This window comes from Mus pahari, chromosome 19 (assembly GCF_900095145.1).
Source record: "Mus pahari chromosome 19, PAHARI_EIJ_v1.1, whole genome shotgun sequence".
Classification (NCBI taxonomy): Eukaryota; Metazoa; Chordata; class Mammalia; order Rodentia; family Muridae; genus Mus; species Mus pahari.
In genome coordinates, this window is record NC_034608.1 from 85125514 (window position 1) to 85144707 (window position 19194).

General features: G+C 53.3%; 1 protein-coding gene across 4 annotated transcripts in view; it reads right to left on the reverse strand.

Moving 5' to 3' along the window:
* Klhl26 (kelch like family member 26) overlaps positions 1-16174 on the reverse strand; it is a 24873-nt gene extending 8699 nt beyond the window's left edge. For 2 of the 4 annotated variants that reach the window (XM_029532201.1, XM_021219322.2), the window contains exon 1: positions 16077-16174. In XM_029532201.1, the coding sequence (XP_029388061.1) occupies positions 16077-16132 (56 nt within the window). In that variant the 5' untranslated portion in view covers positions 16133-16174. Of the gene's footprint in view, positions 1-15118; positions 15248-15648; positions 15799-16076 lie in introns of all 4 variants that reach the window. The other 2 variants (XM_029532197.1, XM_029532198.1) reach the window with 2 other exon arrangements.
* Positions 16175-19194: the final 3020 nt, after the last annotated feature.

A 19194-nucleotide genomic window follows, 5' to 3' on the forward strand; every position in this document is an offset into this window, starting at 1 on the left:
TTTCTGAGTTTGAGGCCAGCCTGGTCTACAGAGTGAGTTCCAGGACAGCCAGGGCTATACAGAGAAACCCTGTCTTGAAAAAACAAACAAACAAAAAAACAAACAAACAAACAAACAAGCACTGGCCCTTTGTGCAAATGACCTAGTTTCAGTTCCCAGCACCACATGGCAGCTCACATCCATCTATAACTCCAGATCCAGGGAATCTGACACCCCCTGCTGGACTCCACAGGCACTACACACATGTGGCACAGACATGCAAGCAGGCAAAACATGCATATACTAATTAGCAAACAAATGAGTAAATGAAGAATGATGTAGATGCTGGGATCTGAGAGTTACCAGGAAAGGAAGCAGAGCCCCTAAGAAGCAGCAGAGAGAAAGCTCACTGCCAGCAGGGGCACCACCTCAGCGTGGACAAGCTCAACCTTCCCACCTGCAAACAGCCATCACCTGGAATCTGTGAGGAACAGAACCTGGGACCCACAGGCAACAAAACCCATAGGGACTTAGCTCCCTGCATCATAACGCCTATGTGCAACTTGCCCCACTCTTCCCCACTTCCTGTCATCTCCAGATGACACAACACCTAGTGTGAGCTGCATGCAACGTGTGGCTGTCATAGAGCATTGGGTGAGGAGTGACAACAAAGATCAGTGCTGCTCAGCCTTCCCAGTGCCCAAAGTGCCACATGGGACAGTGACACTGCCAGGCTGGATCCTGTACTACACTGACCTGCCAGCAAGATGTGGGTCAGCAGTGCAGTAGCTGCATGAGGTCACAGGGGTGAGCAACTGCTCTGATTGATCCGGTGCTGGCTCCTGGGAGGGCACCCATGCTGGCACTCTAAACCTAGCCAGTAGCCCATGGCCCTGTGGGGTGGGAGGACGCTGCTGCCTCTGTCCTGTGAAACGCACATGCTGTCAAACTGACCTCAAGATACTTCCAAGATGCTTCTGGGATTAGCACTGCTCAGCCACGGCCATAAAAACTGGACAGCAACTAACACAGACTTGGTCAAAGTGCTCAGAATAAATGACTAAGTGCTCAGCCCTGTAAAGGACGACGACACCCCACCCACCCTCTAGGCGTGGGGGACACTGTGGGTGGAAGGGGACAGAAAGAATGTAAGTGCTGGAGGATGGGAGGAGGGCTGTGGCATGCTGCTCTCGGCATATGGCATGCGACTGCACTCAGGAACTTCTCTGCACAAGGACAAGAGCAAGCCACCAGGCTCAGCCAGCATTCCAGCAGGCAGCATCAACTGGACTCCATGGCACGCATGCATTCACACACACAAAGGAGAGGATACAAACATGAAGCAGTGCGTAGGGAAGTTGAGAGTGTATATGATCATAGCATGCATGAAATTACCAAAGAATTAAAGGCTTTTTTTTAAAAATGAAAACCTGTGTGTGTGTGTGTGTGTGTGTGTGTGTGTCCATTTTATTTCAAATACTGTCTATCTGTGTTTGCTTGTCTGAGAACACAAGTCTCTGTCATATGCGGCCATTGTAACATTTTCAGAAGCCCAGTTGGTGGGAGCCAGGCCAAATTCTCACTAGGGAGGACAGCCTGGGAGGGCACTGCCACAGGAAAGAAGGACCTAAGTGTCCTGTCTCCCCGAGGCCTCTGCTGTCACATTGTTTGGGGAAAAAAAGGTGAGGGTCCCAGAGCTGATATGGTTCCAGGAGTAAAAGCACTTGCCAACAACGCCACAAAGCTGACGATCCCTAGGGCCCACATGGAAGGAGAGAGAAGATGCCCACAGGTTGTCCTATGACTTCTACAAGCACACCATACCACATGTATGCACACACACACACACACACACACACACACACACACACACGGGCAGGATAAGTAAACAAATGTAATTAATTTACCCCGAGAGGTGACCAGAGCTTAGGACCCACAAAGGAAACAGGCAGTATGGGCCTGGAAGGCAGAGGCAGCACACATGGCCAGGGCACCTCTGGGCTTCTGATCTCTGCAGCTGGTGGCCTGGGCTGAGTTCCTGTTCCCTAGGCATTAGCAAGTCTTTGACATGGCCACTCTGTCCCTTCTGGCTGAGGAGGAGCCTCTGCCGTCAATCTATACACCTTGGCTAAGCCACCCTGGAGAACTCCAAGCCCCCATAGTTCAGAGGAGTACAATTCAGACAGGGCTATGACTAAGGTCACCTTTGCCAACACCAGGACCAGCACTGGGCGGCAGGAGGACCCATTACTCAGAACAGTTCTAGACAGTGGGCGGCCACATGGTGGGGCCCCCTGAGCCAGTCCGAATCTCCAGACAGCCACTCGAGTCATGGTGGCCGGCCCGTGAGTCATCAGTCAGTGCGTCAGCAGCCCCGAACCGGACAGTCTCCAGAGGCCACTCACCACACACCCTGGCTGTGCCCTCAGCCTCACATTCCATCTCAGGCCTGGCCCAGGCCCAGCCATCCTGCCATTCTCCCTCCATGATTCCCCCTGTACTGCCCAAGGGACCCAGGCATATATCAGGACATCAAAATGTGTGAAGCCCTATGTGGGTGCATGGCCCTGATGGGACCACCTGTTTGGAGACCCAGGTGTGGGGACTGCTAATTGAGTTCCCAGCCCCCACCCTACAAGGGTTTTTACCTCCAATCCTGTACTAGGGACATAATGTCAGATTAGGCAACTAGAGAAAAGGCTCACAAGCTCAGCCACACCAGCTGTGGCAGGCGACCCTAGTGACCAGAGCCTCGTGGAGCTGGCAGGAGACATGGCCCTGGCCCCCACCCACCCGCTGGCCTTGTCCGCAAGGCCGGCTTTGGCTTTCCAAACCCCAGAACCATTCTTCTCAGAACGTTGAAAAAACAGGCAAGAACAAGAAGGAATTTCATGGAAACATTTCTTTGGGGTTTAGTAAAATCCGTTCCCACCCCCACGAAGAGTACAGCTCGCAGCCTCGCACACCCTGTTCTGACGCCGGTCCCTGCTCCCCCAGCCTAGCCACTTCTACTTTCAAAGCCAATTTCACTTTTATTGTCCATGTGGTTTGCTGAAGCACGGCACAGCTGGCTGGCTCACACCCTGGCTGTACTGCTGCCTCACCCTTGGTCCCCCAAACATGCAGGTGGGGGACAAAGCCTCAGGGAACAGTACAATATCAGGTTGGCTACCTCAGATCAGCAACAGGGCCCTGGAACATCTCCAAGACCATTCCCAGAGAACCTGGATGAGCAGGGATCATACAGAGACCTGGGTGGCAAGGCGGTAGAGTGTCAACAGATGTGGTGTCAGAGACCTTAAATGTGGGGAGCCCAGTCAGGAGCATGGTGGCCCAGGACTTCATCTCAGGGCCCTCAGCCATGCTAGGACCACCTCCCTGACCGTCTTCAGACTGTTCTCCAGGACCCTGCAGCTCCCCTATGAGCTAGCAAATGTCTTTCTTTTAAAATGGAGAAACTGAGGCACAGGGACCCCTCCTAGCCTTGAGTACCTCATCTTCCTGTCGGTACAGCACTCTGTTCCCAGCAACATCCCAGGGGCTCTGGCTCCAACTAACAAGGCAGAGGGTGTAGAGCTCTGGGGTCCAGGACACACCCACCCCTGTCCTGTTGTCATAGTTACCCAGTGTTTCCCAGCTCTGGGCACAGCACTCCAGCTACAGATCAACTCACTGTGCTCTGGCACTTTACGCCTGCCAGAGACATGCAAGCCAGCAGCCCCCACGCTCACTCACGTCAGCAAGCCCTCTCCTGGGATGCTCCATGGCTCCTGGCCCACAGCCTGTTCTACAGTGGCAGCCCTCTCTTTTGGGGTTCATCTCTAATATCAGGGGGAACAGCAAGGTACCTGCTATAGGCTTGCTCCAGGCTGGCATGTGGCAAAAGAAAGCCAGAATTTGGGAGGGGCAAGCAGAAACCCAGAGACCACTTAAGGTCCCCAAACCACTGGCAGCAAGGGAGAAGCCATGAGACACGCATTGCTGGAGGTGGGCCACAGGTCTGAGGCAGTGTTAGCCTAGGATGAGGCCAGCCTTGGGGCTCAACCTTGGCCACTTAAAAGACTGGCCTCTGCTGGTGCTGGGCTCAGCAAGCAGCTTCTCCTCTAAGGCCACACCTGAAGACAGCCTGAGGGGCAGTGGGACAGCGGAGTGGTGGTGACAAAGAGGCTGCCTGTGTCACACTGGACTAGGAGGCCCTCCTTGAAGGAACCAGCACCAGATCCCTCAAGGACTCCTGGGAGGTAAGGGATGTTGTTCCCAAGTACAGGTCAAAGGTGAGCCCAGAAGCCCTGCCCACTGTCTCCCTGGAAATGGGGGAGGCAGGGAACAATTGGAAAGCATTAGTTTGCAAGCTGAGATCTAAGAATGGAGGGCTAGAGGGCTAGGAAGCAGGCTGCTCTGTATGCCCATTTCTGGCAGGTCATGAACCTGCCACCCTCCAACCAGAGCCCATCAAGGATCTGGTCATCCACTGTGAGCATAAAGACTCATGGCCAATGCCAAGCCCTGCACTTGCCCAACTGCCACCACTTGTTAGGAACAGCAAAGGGCGGGCCATGCTCTACAGAGGCCCCAGGAGGATATGGGGTATCAACGTGCCAGTTTCCTGAGCAGTGTTAAGTCCTCTGTCCACAGCTCGTGTCATCTGGACTCAGTTGAAGAACAGCCAGGTGTCACCGTAGGGATACACTCTGCAGGGTGTGAGTGGGGTGTGTACACACATGACTGAGGCTCACCAGTGGCCCAAGAATGCTGAGGAAACACTCTAAGACACAGAGCCTCTCTTTCCGAAGACCACACAGCAAGGAAGAGAGTTCCTTACCAATTCAAGCACTTGCTCCCCTCAGCCCCAGACACGAGGTCAGGACATCACTGAGACATGGCTGGGAAGACCCAGGCTCCAGGGTTGGAGCCTCTCCAAAGCCCAGCTGAGTTGTGGTGTGGGGCTCAGGAGCTGGAGGGGGCAACAAAACATCCAAACTGTATCTCAGAGGACCCCACTAGGCACCCCATTCCCTTCAATAGGTATGGAGGTCCCTGCAGACGAGGGAAGGGCTTGGCTGCCAGGTCCCTGCCTGGCTCCATTCCTTGCTGCCTGTTCCATTCAGAACTTCATTCTTCTGCTCCTAGTCTGCCTCCCCATGGCTGAAATAGGAGCTCTGGGAGGCCAGCCAGAAGGGTTCTTTCTCCTGCCACATCCCGATGTCCACCCCCACAGTGAAGGAGCCTTGCCACATTAGCGACCTGGACAGTTGGTGACAAGGTAGATGAGTAGGAGGGATGGGCGGAAAGACGGATAAGAGGACAGGTACACGAGTGTTTTGGCAGTGTCTCCCATGTGTGTCCCTGTGCTGACCCCCACTGTCTGCTGTAGTCCTCGTCCCAGCCCCGTGAGGCCAGACCTTGGAGCTCTCTCCTGCTGATGAGCCTTAGCCCTCACTAGGCCTCACACAGGATAAGACCTACCCAAGAGCCACCCGTCCTCAGAAGCACAGATGGGGCACAGAGTCCATGTGAGGATACCCAGGCCATCCCAACCTGCAGAATCCCAGAACTTCGGGACAAAAGCAGTCTGGCATCTCAACCCAGGACCTCTGGCCACAACCCTGTAGCACAGCTCATTTTACAGGTGTCTAACCCACCCTTACACATATGTTCCTGGGGTGTGGACCCTAGCTCTTCTCCTCTCTGGCCATGCATTGAGGATCAAGTAGACTACCTCTCCCTCCTGGAGCCCTGGCACTGTGACTAGTGAGAGGGTTGCCCACCTGAACCAATCAGAACCTTCTCTGGACTTTTTTTTTTTTTTTTTTTTTTTTTTCATGACAGGGTTTCGCTGTGTAGCTCTTGTTGCCCTGGAACTTGCTCTATGGATCAGGCTCACAGAGATGCACCTGCCTCTGCCTGAGTGCTGGAATTAAAGGTGTGAGCCACCACTGCTTTGCATCCCCTAAGACTTCTTAGCTCCAGATGGAAGCTCTTTCCCCTGTGGAGTTGCAAGGCTGGAGGGCTATGCAAGTCTAGACCAGGAAGTGGGCAGCGGCTAGGGAAAGGGAACAGATTCTCTGCGATGTCTCCATGCGTGCCTATGCACATGCATGTGCCATGGCACGCATGTGTTCATCTGGATCCAGGACACATGCACGCACGCACGCGCGCGCGCGCACACACACACACACACACACACACACACACACACACGCCCCTGCTCACAGGAATCACTGCATAGATGGGCAGGATGGCAAGGGCTGCTAATCACAGACCCTTCTCGCTGATCAGGCTGGTTGCCTTGACAGAGCCCGGTCACATAGTCAAACCCGGCCCAGCACTCAGACATCAGTGTCCTGCTCCATCAGTCTCCAGCGCACTCCTTTGAGACTCCTGGAGCTAGGGTGGTAGCCAGCCAGCAGCAGTGTCTTCTTGTCTGTGCAGTGCTGAGTTGAAGGCCGCACTCACCACCATGCCTGGAGCCTCCATGGCTGGGACTAAACTCGTCTTCGGGCTTATACAGATAGTGTCCTGGCCTCTGAGCCATGTCTCCAGCTTCCTGTGAGCTGCTGACTGAGGGCAGTAGCCAGCTTCCCAGCGCTCTCAAGCCTCCACAGAAGCTTCCATCTCCCCTAACCACCCCGGAGGCAGCTGCCTGTGTGTGCCTGCTGAGCTGCTTAGGTGGCCAGGGTGAGGAGGCCAGGCTGATGGTGAGTGGGAAGTAGCTATGCCAGGGCAGCTGGCTCTACTCTGGCCACTAAGAAGCCCCAGAAAGGTCAGCAAGCTGCCGGCACTGACCCACACCCCACCAAAGTGACAAAGGCTGATGGGAAAGGGGTGGCGGAACCTATGCAGTGATTCCTGTGAGCAGGGGCGTCTGTGTGTGTGTGTGTGTGTGCGCGCGCACACGCGCGTGCGCACCCATGTGTCCCGCCACACACAATAGGAGACCACTGGCACCTTTAGAGGGATATAGGCAGGAGGTAGGGTGTGGCCTGCAGCTTCCCCAGTGCAGCACACAGAGCAGCTGAGGGGGGTGGAGGAGCTGCTTGGGAACCTCAATGGCTCTCTAGGCGCCTGTCACCTGGCAGCTACTCCACCCAGCCCAGCTCCAACCATCCGGGCAGCGGAAGATTCCGGGAGATCCCATGTCTCCACTCTCGCTCTCTGCTTTCAAGCTGAGCTTGAATTCTCCCGTCCCGTGGAGAGCAGGCTCCGGATATCCAGCCCAGACGCCCCGCCCGGTTCCTGGCTTTGACCCCTGTGGAATTTCATGGCTGTGGTGTCAAAAAACATCTTCAGCCTCAATCCTTGAGTGTCCGCCCCAGGCCCTTTAAAAACAGGCTGAGAGCTCAATCCCTGAAGCAGGAGATGCTGAGCCTCCTACTGTTCCTGGGCACAGTGGATCCTCGCTGTGGATGGAGCCGAGTGTCCACCCAGTCCCCGTGAGGAGCAGCACAGGATGCGGGGAGTGCTGCTGGGAAAGGCTGCATGGGAAGGGCCAGACTGGGGTTAACAAGTGTTAAGAGAGCCAGTCAGAACAGCTGCACAGCGGCTACCAGAGCAAAGGGGGGTCCATCGCCTGGGGACCCCATGGCCCCCACCTCCACTGCAGACAGCTGAACAGCTCAGCTGCCTCCACTTCCAGCTAAGGGAAGGTTGTGTGGGGCTGCTCTTTCTACCGACCTCCTAGACTCTGTCCCCAAATAAAGGATGGTGGCCTTTGACCCACTGGCATGGAGGGCAGTGTATCTTCCAGACAGCTGCTCAGTATTCACACTGGCTGCCAAGGTCCTACCCTCAGGCTCACATGCCTTAGAGGACATAAGATGCGACTGGACAGTCTGGGGATGCATAGGCCCATCATCAGCTAAGGGCAAGATATGAGATGCTGGGAGGCCTGGCAGGTGTCAGGCAGCTGTGTAATCTTAGGAAGGTCTTTATGGTTCAAGTTGGAGACAATGTCAGGCCAAGAGCTTGGGCGCAGTAGTGAACTGGCTGGCAATTTGCCTTGCCTGGCTGCGCACTTCTTTTGAATGGAATGACAGTCTTAGGGATGAAAGACAGGTCTCCCCCAGGTTCACTGAGTAAAGAGGGCCCCAGAGGCCTTTCTGGAAGACATGAGATTGTGACCCAGGCCCCATGCCACCTCTATCCATGAGTTACTTGCAGACAGCACAGCACAGCTACTCCAGGCCAGAGCGTCTCACCCTTCCACACACCCTGACAGATAACACATCTCCATCTCCCAGCCCCTAGCTGGGCAGAAACCCAAGAGCCTATGATCCCCCACCCTGCTCAGTGCATCAGAGCACAAGTACCACACGCCCTTGGCTCCAAGCCCACTCTGTCCCAGGTCCAGAGGCCTTCAAACAGCAGGGTGAGTGGACCCTGCTCTGACTGCCTCCCTTACTCTCCTCTGCCCACACCTGGTCTACAAGCACATGAGAGGCCAGACACCATCACAAGGATGGTGTCAACCGAACTGAAAAGCCAGGAGTGCTAAGACTGGAGTGTCCACCTCCTCTGGGCCCCATGGCCCTCAGATGCCCCTCAGCCACCTCATTCCATGGTCACCTCCATCCTTGGACTTGGGTGTGGGGAGGTGGGGGATGACCAAGGTTTGGAAGGGGGCAGAAAATTGCCAGGTAACAGGGCACTGGCCCCACTAATAAAACCTTTCTCAGGTCACTCATTGAGCCTTAATCCCAGCACAGAGGAGGCAGAGGCAGGTGGATCTCTGAGTTCAAGGCCAGCCTCATGTACTTAGCAAGACTACATAGTGAGACAAGAACAGACAAGACTACATAGTGAGACCCTCTTTCAAAAAAAACAAAACACCCAAAACCTTTCTTCTCAGCAACCATGCCAATGACAATGAGCTTGTCTCTGGAGCTCAAAGCTACCAGGCTGCCACAGTCCAGCTGCAAGCCAGTCAGTCCCCTGCATGTGTCCTGCATGGCCATGGCTGCAGCACAGACTCCTACCCTGGTTCTCAGAATCCCTGTGTTAACCACAGAGGCCAACCAGGGCTCAGGCACTCACCTGCACCCCACAGGACACTGTGAAACGTGCTCCCAGAGCCAGCGCTCACCTGCACCCCACAGGACACTATGAAATGTGCTCCCAGCTCAGGCACTCACCTGCACCCCACAGNACACTGTGAAACGTGCTCCCAGAGCCAGCGCTCACCTGCACCCCACAGGACACTGTGAAACGTGCTCCCAGAGCCAGCGCTCACCTGCACCCCAGAGGACACTGTGAAACGTGCTCCCAGAGCCAGCGCTCATATAGCCCAGTTGTGCGCCCTCTCACCCCCACGCCTATACCAAGTGCGGCTGTGCTCCCAGGTGCTCCTCACTCTTAGTACCTCCTACTACAGTGTGGCAAGTGACAGCCCAGTGAGCCCCATGAAGAAGCAGGCAGGACTGCAGGATGGGCAGCATGGCCCATGTTCAGACACCACCCCAGCCCTTCCATGTCTACATGACCCCAAGGGGCTAAGGGTGCTGACTTTTCAAGTGGCAATGTCTTGCCTGCCCTCCCTCTGCAGGGGTCACAGTGACTCCAGAGTCTTCTGGGCGTTGAGAATAGCCAAACTCCTTAAAAGCCCTGGCCTGGCCTGGGCAGAGAAAATCAAGGGAATAATTAGACAAACCCAGCTCGCTGAGTCAAGCTGTACCATGACAATCCTTTGGCTACAACTTCCCATGTCCCTGTCCTCCAAATGAGGCCAGGGGCCAAGTGGAGATGGCAGATCTCATGGTCACCTGACACCCTTACCTTCACAGTCCTAGTGGCTAAGACCTCAGCTCTCTCAAGGAGAAGCTGGCCCAGGCTTAGCCTGGGAGGGAGTCTCTCAAAGCAAATGCTCTTTGTTCCCTGGGCCAGGCTCTGGCCCCCTTCCTTTCTGCCTGCCACCAGCCTGGTGGCCACACTGTCTATTGAGCTTCATTCAGCTCAGACGTTATGACAGGCTCCACTAGGCAACGGGGTTTGTTGCTCCCAAGAGATGAGGGAAGGGAAGCCAGGCTTTTTCTTCTCCCGTAGTCGGGAGAGAAGTCAGAACAAACAAGTTACATAATGGAAGGGACAGTGTAGGCAGCGTGGGCCTGAGCTGTGTCAACATAACATGGTGGGGAACACAGATGTTACCCCCAACATGGCCAGTCTTCCGGGGTAGATGAGGGCATGGCCTGACAGGTTCCAGAGATGGTGACACAGTCAAGGACAGTGTCCCTGCTCCTGGGAACTTCACTGTCTCCCCAGAAAGACCTGACCCCATGAAGTGATGTGCCAGGCTGTAAGTTGGAGCAATGAGATACACTCTGCATGCCAGGCTCCTAGGACAGTAGCTCAGGGCAGGCACTGGCTACCCACAGGCCCTTTGAGAGAGGACAATCATCAAAGCACACCAGGCAGTGAATACGGCATCACTAGGTACCACAGAGCCCCACTACTGTGCATAGCCGCATCACTCCACACAGCCCTACTGGCCTACATCACAGAGGACAAGTTCCACTGAGTCCTCAAGCCACAGCAGGGGGCAGGGTGTGGACTGTTCTCACCGAGACCAGTGGCCTCTCAATGAAGTTTCCCTGCCAGGAGGGCTTCTGAGCAGGAATGTGTATCAGACACAGTCTGGCACAGTGTCAATACGGCTATCCTGCCTGGCCTTCTGTAATGCTGTGGGTGGACACTGTCGGTCAGCCCCACCAGAGCCAGAGCAGACACTGTCCCCCAGCTCTTACAGAGCACAACCAGACAAACCACTCTGCTTATACATTTCCAGACTCCGTTTTAGCTCACTTTAGTTTGTTTTTGGCTTTGTCCTTGCTACTGAGTATGGAAGGTGTGCCCTCTGCCACTCGGCAGCCCCGTCAGGGATATCCCCACTGCATCTCCTCCCTTCCCTTCCCGTCTGTGTCTCACTCAGCAAGCCCGGAACTCACTCTGTAGCACCAGCTGGCCTCAAACTTGAAGCACGCAGTCTTCCTAAATGCTAAAATTACAGATGTCGGATAGTGCCCCCTCGGCTGAGAAACTGTTACAAACAATAACCATCAACACAAAAACGAGCCAAGTTATCCAGCAGGTTATGACAATAGTGATAATTAGCCTCGTAGTGGGGTATTATTTGATCATGAAAAGGGATGAAACACTGATGTATGCTACAATATAGATACACCTTGAAACAGAAAGCAAGCTGAGAGGAGCCAGACTGAGGAAGTGACATTTTACAATGGGTGAGGTGTTCTAGCTGTGGTAGCACATATCTTTAAGCCCAGCTATGGTGTGAGTTCCAGTACAGCCAGGACATAGAGAAACCCTGTGTCAAACAAAACAAAACAAGTCAGGCGGTGGTGGCCACGCCTTTAATCCCAGCACTTGGGAGGCAGAGGCAGGCGGATTTCTGAGTTCGAGGCCAGCCTGGTCTACAGAGTGAGTTCCAGGACAGCCAGGGCTATACAGAGAAACCCTGTCTCGAAAAACCAAAAAAAAAAAAAAAAGACTAGAGACAAAAGCTAACAGATTCTAAACTAGCCTGGGCTACATAGTAAGAGTCTATCAAGAGAAATGGTGGAAGGATAGAGGAAGGGAAGGAAAAGGAGGAAGTGGAGGGGAAGGCAGGGGAGGGGAGGGAGGGGAGGGAGAGGAGGGAGAGGAGGGGACGGGAGAGGAGGGAAAAAGGACAGTAGAGGGCAGGGATTCTGCCATCTCACACAATCTCATCAATACATACAGTCCAGACCAGGTGACTCCACAGGCAGGAAGCAGGGGCTACCAGAAGGACAGGGGACAGGGCCGTATGGAGTATACAAACTCAAGTATGTGTCTGTGGATATGCTAAATGCCACAGAATTACCCACTGATAGATTTTATGTTACACAAGTTTTACTTCAAAAAATTAAAAACCCAGCCAGGGTTGGTGGCACACACCTGTCATCCCAATCCCACAAAGGAAGAGGCAGGGAGCTACAGGGCTCGAGGCCAGCCTCAACTGCACATCAAGTGTTAGAGCAGCCTGCGCTCTGACCCTGTCTCAAAAAGAACCAGAGTAAAAACCCAAGGAGAAGGCTCAATCAGAAAAGTGCCTGCCACGCAGAAAAGTCTGGATAGCCGGTGCCCATATTTAAAAACAACAACAAAAGCCCAACCAGACACAAAGGTACATGCTTGTCACCTCGGCACCGGGGAGAGAAGACGGGTTCCATTACCGAATACCCAATGAGACACAAAGGTGCATGCTTGTCACCTCAGCACCTGGGACAGAAGACTGGTTCCATTACCAAATGGCAAGCATGGGCTCAGGGACAGACCGTGTCAGAAAAAAACAAACAAACAAGGACAGACAGACAGACAAAACCTCTCTAGACAACTGCCAAAGGGAGGAAGGAGGAGGAGGGAAATAGAAGGTACTTGACAATGACCTGACATTGGCACGCACATGCATACTACACACACACACACACACACACACACACACATACACACACACATAAATGCATGCCAAGAGATGGCTCAGTAGGTAAAGGCACTTGCTGCCAGGCCTGAAGAGCTAGGAGAACTGCCATCAACAGCTTTAGCTGTGACTACATGTCTAACAGCAGGACATAGTCACTGGGGCAGTAGTGGTCTGGCTGCTATGGGCACAACCAGCCACTGTCTGACTGGACACTTCTACAACTGGGATCTCAGTCTAAAGCCTGTGTCTGGAGAGGTCATAGATGTGGGTGAGAAGCACTGCTGTGGTTCTGTTAAATGTACCTGATGGACCAGTCAAACTACCTGCTGCAGAACCGTTTGTGCCTGCAGACGAGGGCAGCTGCCAGCTCTGGCTAAAGGAGCTACTCTCCACAGTAGACGGCAGTGACTGCAGACCCATAACTTGTCAAGGTACTGAGAAAAAGAGACTCTGAATGCTCAGCCCCAATGGGACATCTATCTACCCTGCTAAGGCTTGTGGACCACCATGCAAGGTGTAAAGCGTACAAGCGCCGGAGCTGGAGGGACGGCTCAATGTTCTTATCTCTCAGGGCACTGTACACATGTGGAGACATACATGCAGGCAAAGCACCCATACACAGGAAATAAAAATAAAATCTAAGCTCAGGGCATGGTGGTGCATGCCTTTAATCCCAGCACTGGGAAAGCAGAAGCAGACGGAGGCAGAGCATTTGAGGCCAGCCTGGTCCACCAAGAAAGCTCCAGGACAGCCAGCAATAAACAGAGAAACCCAGTCTCGAAACACAAACAAACAAACAAACACCTAAAAATAAGTTTTAAAAAGGGGGGTAGGGAGCTGGAGAGATGGCTCAACAAAGTGCCAGTTCCTCTTACAGAGGACTCACATTCAATCCCCTGCTCCAGCATGGTGGCTCACAACCCCACTTCCAGGGGCTCCGACACCTTCTTCAAACCTCCGAGGGCAGCAGGCACAACATACAGGGTGCACAGACATATATGCAGGCAAATCACTCTCAAACATAAAATAAATAAATCTCAAAAAATAATTAATAAACAATAAATGAAAAGTCAGAAGTAGGCTGGGTGTGCTAGGGATAACACACCGTTATTCCAGTGCTCCCAAAGGCAAGAGGATGGTCAGACAACAACAAAAGGAAAACCTGGGCTGAGGCCAGATTAGCAGGTAAGACCATGCACTGTCCCTCCAGGTGGTCCAAGTTTGGTTCCCAGCACACATGATGGGCAGCTCCCAGCAAGAGCTCCTGATCAGGCTCATTCTTCTGGTCTCGAAGGATACATGGCATATACTCACAGGCACACACAGCACCCACGGATACATTGTATATACTCACAGGCACACAGAGCACCCACGGATACATTCTATATACTCACAGGCACACAGAGCACCCACTGATACATTCTATATACTCACAGGCACACAGAGCACCCACGGATACATTGTATATACTCATAGACACACAGAGCACCCACAGATACATTGTATATACTCACAGACACACAGAGCACCCACGGATACATTGTATATACTCACAGACACACAGATACTCAGGAATACATTTTTTTTTGTTTTTTTGTTTTCACGAATACATTTTTAAACTAAATGTTTAAGCCAGGTGTGCTGGCACACACCTTTAACACCAGCACTCTGGAAGTAGAGGCAGGCAGATCTGTGTGAGCTCGAGGTCAATCATGTCTACAAAGTGAGTTCTAGGACAGCCAAGGCTATCCAGAGAAACCTGTCTTGAAATATAAACAAATAAAAAAATACATCTTTAAAAAATGTATGCTAAGGATCTGGTCAGCTGCCCGCCCTCTTTTTGTTTTTTTGTTTGTTTGGTTGGTTTTTGATTTTTGGAGACAGGGTTTCTCTGTGTAGCCCTGGCTGTCCTGGAACTGACTCTGTAGACCAGGCTGGCCTCGAACTCAGAAATCTGCCTGCCTCTGCCTCCCAAATGCTGGGATTAAAGGTGTGTGCCACCACACCCAGCCAGCTGTCCCCCTTTATCTGGCCCCTAGACCCTGCCCACTCATTCCCCAATGACTCCATGATCCACCCCTATTCCAGACCTTCAGTCCTGGCCCACCACTCTGTCAAGCCCCAGTGTGCTGCCACTCACTCTGTTGCCAGAGCTCCCAGTTGCTGACGGCCTGTATGGAGTCCCTGGTTTGCTCTGACCTCACTCTGAAGTTTCCAGCTGCTCTGGTAACAGGTAGGGTCAGTGCGTCCTCTAGGTGGTGGCATGGCTTCCCTAATCAGCATCTTCCCTCCAGTCCTAACGCTCAACTCAGATCCACAGGTCCACCAGATCTTTCCCTGCCCTCGGGCCTAACCCAGGACCAACTTTATCCGTTATCATTAGGCCCAGTGCCCTTGGCTTCTGTTTATTCCCAAACCATTTAGAGACTGAATTTCTTCCTTGTGGTGGCTGTCTCAGAGCAGGGGTTCCTGGCTCTGGGTTAGTGTGAAAATGGAGGGTGTGAGTGCTCCCTAAGAGAGTTCCCTAAGACAGGTGCTCTTCCCCTGAGACTCCAGATCAATTTACAAAAGTGTATTGCAACAGAAAGTTTTTGAGTTCAAGGTTGGTCTATGCTATACAATCAGTCACTATCTTAAAAATAGGGTGGGTAGAGGGCAGGCATATGACCCAGTAGTAGTCCTCACCTAACATGCACCACAGGAATAGTGATGCATGCCTGTCATCTTGATCCTTTGGGTTGTGGACCAGCAGTTTGATGTTATCCTCAGCTACATGGCAACTGTGAGACCAGCCTGGGCTATAAGATCCCTTGTCTTGAAAAACCAAAATAAAATAAATATTTAAAAAGACTTGCCATCTTTATGCAAATTCTCAAGTTCAAGGAACTCACCTTAGGAACTGACCAGGAAAAAGGGTGACCTCATTTAACCAAAGGGGCAAATGTGGACCCAATATCTGAGGGCAAGACCTCCAATTCAGTCAGTTAGACTGAGGGGAGAGGGATTTAAACCCTATGAAGGGTGGAAGGACGGGGGTCTTAAAGAAAGACCCTATACTCTTGAGATCCCTTATCTTCTCTCACAGTGCTCAAACTCCACAAATACATCCCGACCTCTCACAAACCCTGAGACTGTCTGGTCATGATGGATCTGCTGGGGCCCCAAGGTTGCCTCAGTGTCCCCTCTAGGCATGCCCAAGTCCCTTGTTCACCTACCAGGCCCCAAGACAATTTTCTGACAATCAGAACCTGTTGAAGTCTCCCAGTGGCCTCAGTGTCTCCCCAGACATGTCCAGGCCCCTAGGTGACTGGCCTCAGTGTTCCCCTCCAGACATGCCTAGGCCTCTTGTTCCCTGCCATCAGGACCTGTGGAGGTAACCAGGTGGTCTCAGTGCTCCCTTCAGGAACGCCTCGGCTCCCTCCCGGGCCCCAGGTTCCTTGTGCAGCTTCCCACGTCACCTTCCCCGAACCCCTTCAGCCTCGGGCTCGTAGCTCCCAGGAAGCCGGGCCTCAGCCTGCCCTCAGGCCTACGCCATAGCTCAGGACCTTAGCAGCCAGGGACTCGGAACGTCCACGCCCCCGGCGGTCCCGGGTCGGCCCCGCCCGAGCCAAGAGGTGCAGGCCAACAGAGGCGTAGGACTCACCTGCTCGGGCGCTCGGGGCTCTGACTGGAGCCGCTGCTGCCACCGGACTCCGCCATCTTCCGCCGCGCGCCCGAGCGATGGGGCCGCGCGCTGATCGGGAGATCGGGGCCCGGGCAGCGGGCGGGGCCGCTGAGAGCGAGGGAGGGACTCGAGTGGTGGGCGGGGCTTGGGATCAGGGGCGGGGCCTGAGGAGAGCGGGTCGGAGACGAGCCTCGAGTAAGGCCGAAGAGAGTGTGGGGCGGGGCCTGAAGGATCAGGGGCGGGGCCAAAGCGATAGGCGGGGATTGGGGCGGAGCCTTGAAGAGAAGTGGCCCTTAAAACCCTGGAGGGGCGCAATGAGAATTAAAAGCATGGCCTAAGAGTGGACCTGAAGTGAGGGTGAGGGTTGAAGAAGTCATGGCCTGAGGATCTCTGAGGGAGGGGTCTGAGGAAGGTGATTCAAGCAGGACATGGCCTAAAGAGGGGTGGGGCCTATGGAAAGGAGGGAAGAGGCCTGTGGAAGAAAATTCTGTGGGAGAAAAGATTGGCTCCAAGGTATGGTAGGGGCCTGAATTTGGGGAGGGGCATGGCTTGGCTGTGGAGAGAGTGGCTGGAAGGCCTATGCGGGAAATGGAACCATGTTACTTCCCAACATAACCAGGAAGGCGAAGGCGGCCTGAGGGGCATTCTTGGGGTTAGATAAATGCTGGACCAGAAGAAAAGTGGAGGAGGACTGGAGCCGCCCCTAAAGGAGGGAAGGAGCCCAGGATGATGAAGGGAAGTGTCTGGCCCGAGAGGGGCGTGGTTAGCGGAGGGGTGAGGCAAAGGGAAGATGGGAAGGTCTTTTAATTAAGAGCAGGACTGCTGGGAACATATGCCTGGTAGGGGAAGAGGGCCGAAGCCACTTGTCTGGGCGGGGCCAGGGCTGGGAGAAGAATCGGGACTTGGGCGGGGCTCATCATAATGAGGGGGCGGGTCTGGACTGCAAGAATGGGAGGGTTGGGGAAGAGCCTTGGTTTGATATGCAGAACCTAAGTGGTGAAGGTCCTGCCATGAAGGGCGGGGCAAACAAGGTATGGGCTAGGCGGCGCACAGATGTGGGCGTGGCTTATCGTTGGCAGAAGCGTGATGGCTCAGATGGCGTGTTCTGATGAGTGAGGGAACAAAAGTCCCTGAGTGCACAGACCCTCTTCACTAGCACCCTGCCCCGAACCATATCCCTTTCCCAGCCTGAACCCAACCCAACCCTCTGACTTCCAGCCCTTTGCTCCAGTGTTTTCAGCATATGGTAAGCTCAGAACCTCCTACCTCAGACCCCAATGTCACTCTCAGATCTCCATCCCTTCTGTATCTGCTCCTCATGCTCTAGCTCCCATTCCTCAAATCCCTGCCCACAGAGACACGCACCTGCCTCTATGCCCTCTGCCTCAAGCATGCTATAGACTTGCAACCCTCAGCAGTGGCTCAAAGGCCCATGTCTGTGCAAGGCTTTCCTTTTGTTAAGACTTCGTCTCCTAGGCTGGCCTGCAACTGTGAACCCTCCCTTGTCACAACCCTTCTGAGTCCTGGAATGACAGGCATATATCACCGCGCCCAGCTGTCTTTCCTTTTTGATTATTTTCTGTCTTCTGTTCTTTCTTCCTCTCTCCCTTCCATCATTCCTCCCTGTTTAGGGCTCAGAGGATAAATGGTGGCAATGCTTGAAGGGCTTGGCCGCAGCTGCCTACAACCTCCCACGCCTGAGTCTCGGCTTATAGTAGGTTGAAGTGGAGCCAGCTAGAAAGTACAACTCCTTCAGGTAAAAGCAAAGACTAGCCACCAAACATGGCACCCCAATGCCTGCAGTCCCAGCACTCACTCGGAGGCTGAGACAAAGGATCAGTTCAAGGTCATCCTCACCTATACAGCAAATTCAAGGTCTTCCTGGACTACCTGTGGCTCAAACTAACAAAACAAAGTACGATCAAACCCAAAGAAACACAGTAGGTACTCAGACATTGTTACAAAGAGACCATTGTTACACCAGCCATCGCTCTATAAACAGCGAATGTGTTCATGTAGGAGTCCCTGCAGTCCCCCATGCTCTGACGACACACCCTTGCCCACCCAAGGTCAGCTGTTTGAACTTTGGTTCCAGCTGTGCTGTATGCAAGCTCAACCTGACTGGTAGAGAGGCCCATGGCTGGCATGCCCTCCACACATGCTGCCCCAATCAATGGTGTCCATATGTGTGCACATTTCACACTTGCCCAGATTCAACCCACATGTCAGACATACAGCCAGTCTAGAGACAAGCAAGAAAGCATGCCTGGGGACCTTGCCTGTGCCACCCCAGTCTCAGCTCCAGATACCTGGGGCCTTCAGGATGATATGGCAGAGGACCAGGCAATGCACAGAGTATGGGTAGCTGTGAGTCACTACATGGGTGCTGGGAACAAAACATACATCCTCTACAAGAGCACCTAGCAGTCTTAATCACTGAGCTCTGAGCCACTGAAATCTCTGGCCCTTCCATTTCCTCCATCTTTTTTTTTTTTTTTTTTACAAGATGATCTAGGCTACTTGTGGTGATGCACAACTGCCATGCCAGCCCTCTGAAGGCTAGGCAGGGAAAAAAGCATCTTTGAGGCCAGCCTGGGCTATGCAACTTCTCTCCAAAAAAAGTAAAGGAGTGTGAGAGGCAGATGGCTCCACAGATGAAGAAGGTGCCTGTCACCAAGCCCAGCAAACTGACGCTGCTCTTTGGAACCAACATGGCAGGAGAGAGCCGAGTCCTGCAAATCATCCTCTGCCCTCCACACATGGAGTGTGGCCTGTGCCAGTCCTCAGCATAGAGGAACAGAGTGAGGGATATGTGGGTGGATGACTGGGTGGGTAGGTAAATTATAGGTAGATAAATAGATGACAGATGATGGATAGATAGAGGATAGGATGATAGACGGATGCATAGATGACAGATATACAGATAGATAAATGACAGATAGGTGGATAGATGATAGACACAGATAAATGACAGATGATGAATAGATGATAGACATACAGATAGATAAATGATAGATGGATGCTAAAAGAATAAAGAAAGTCGCCAGCAGTGGTGGCACACACCTGTAATCCCAGCACTTGGGAGGCAGAGGCAGGC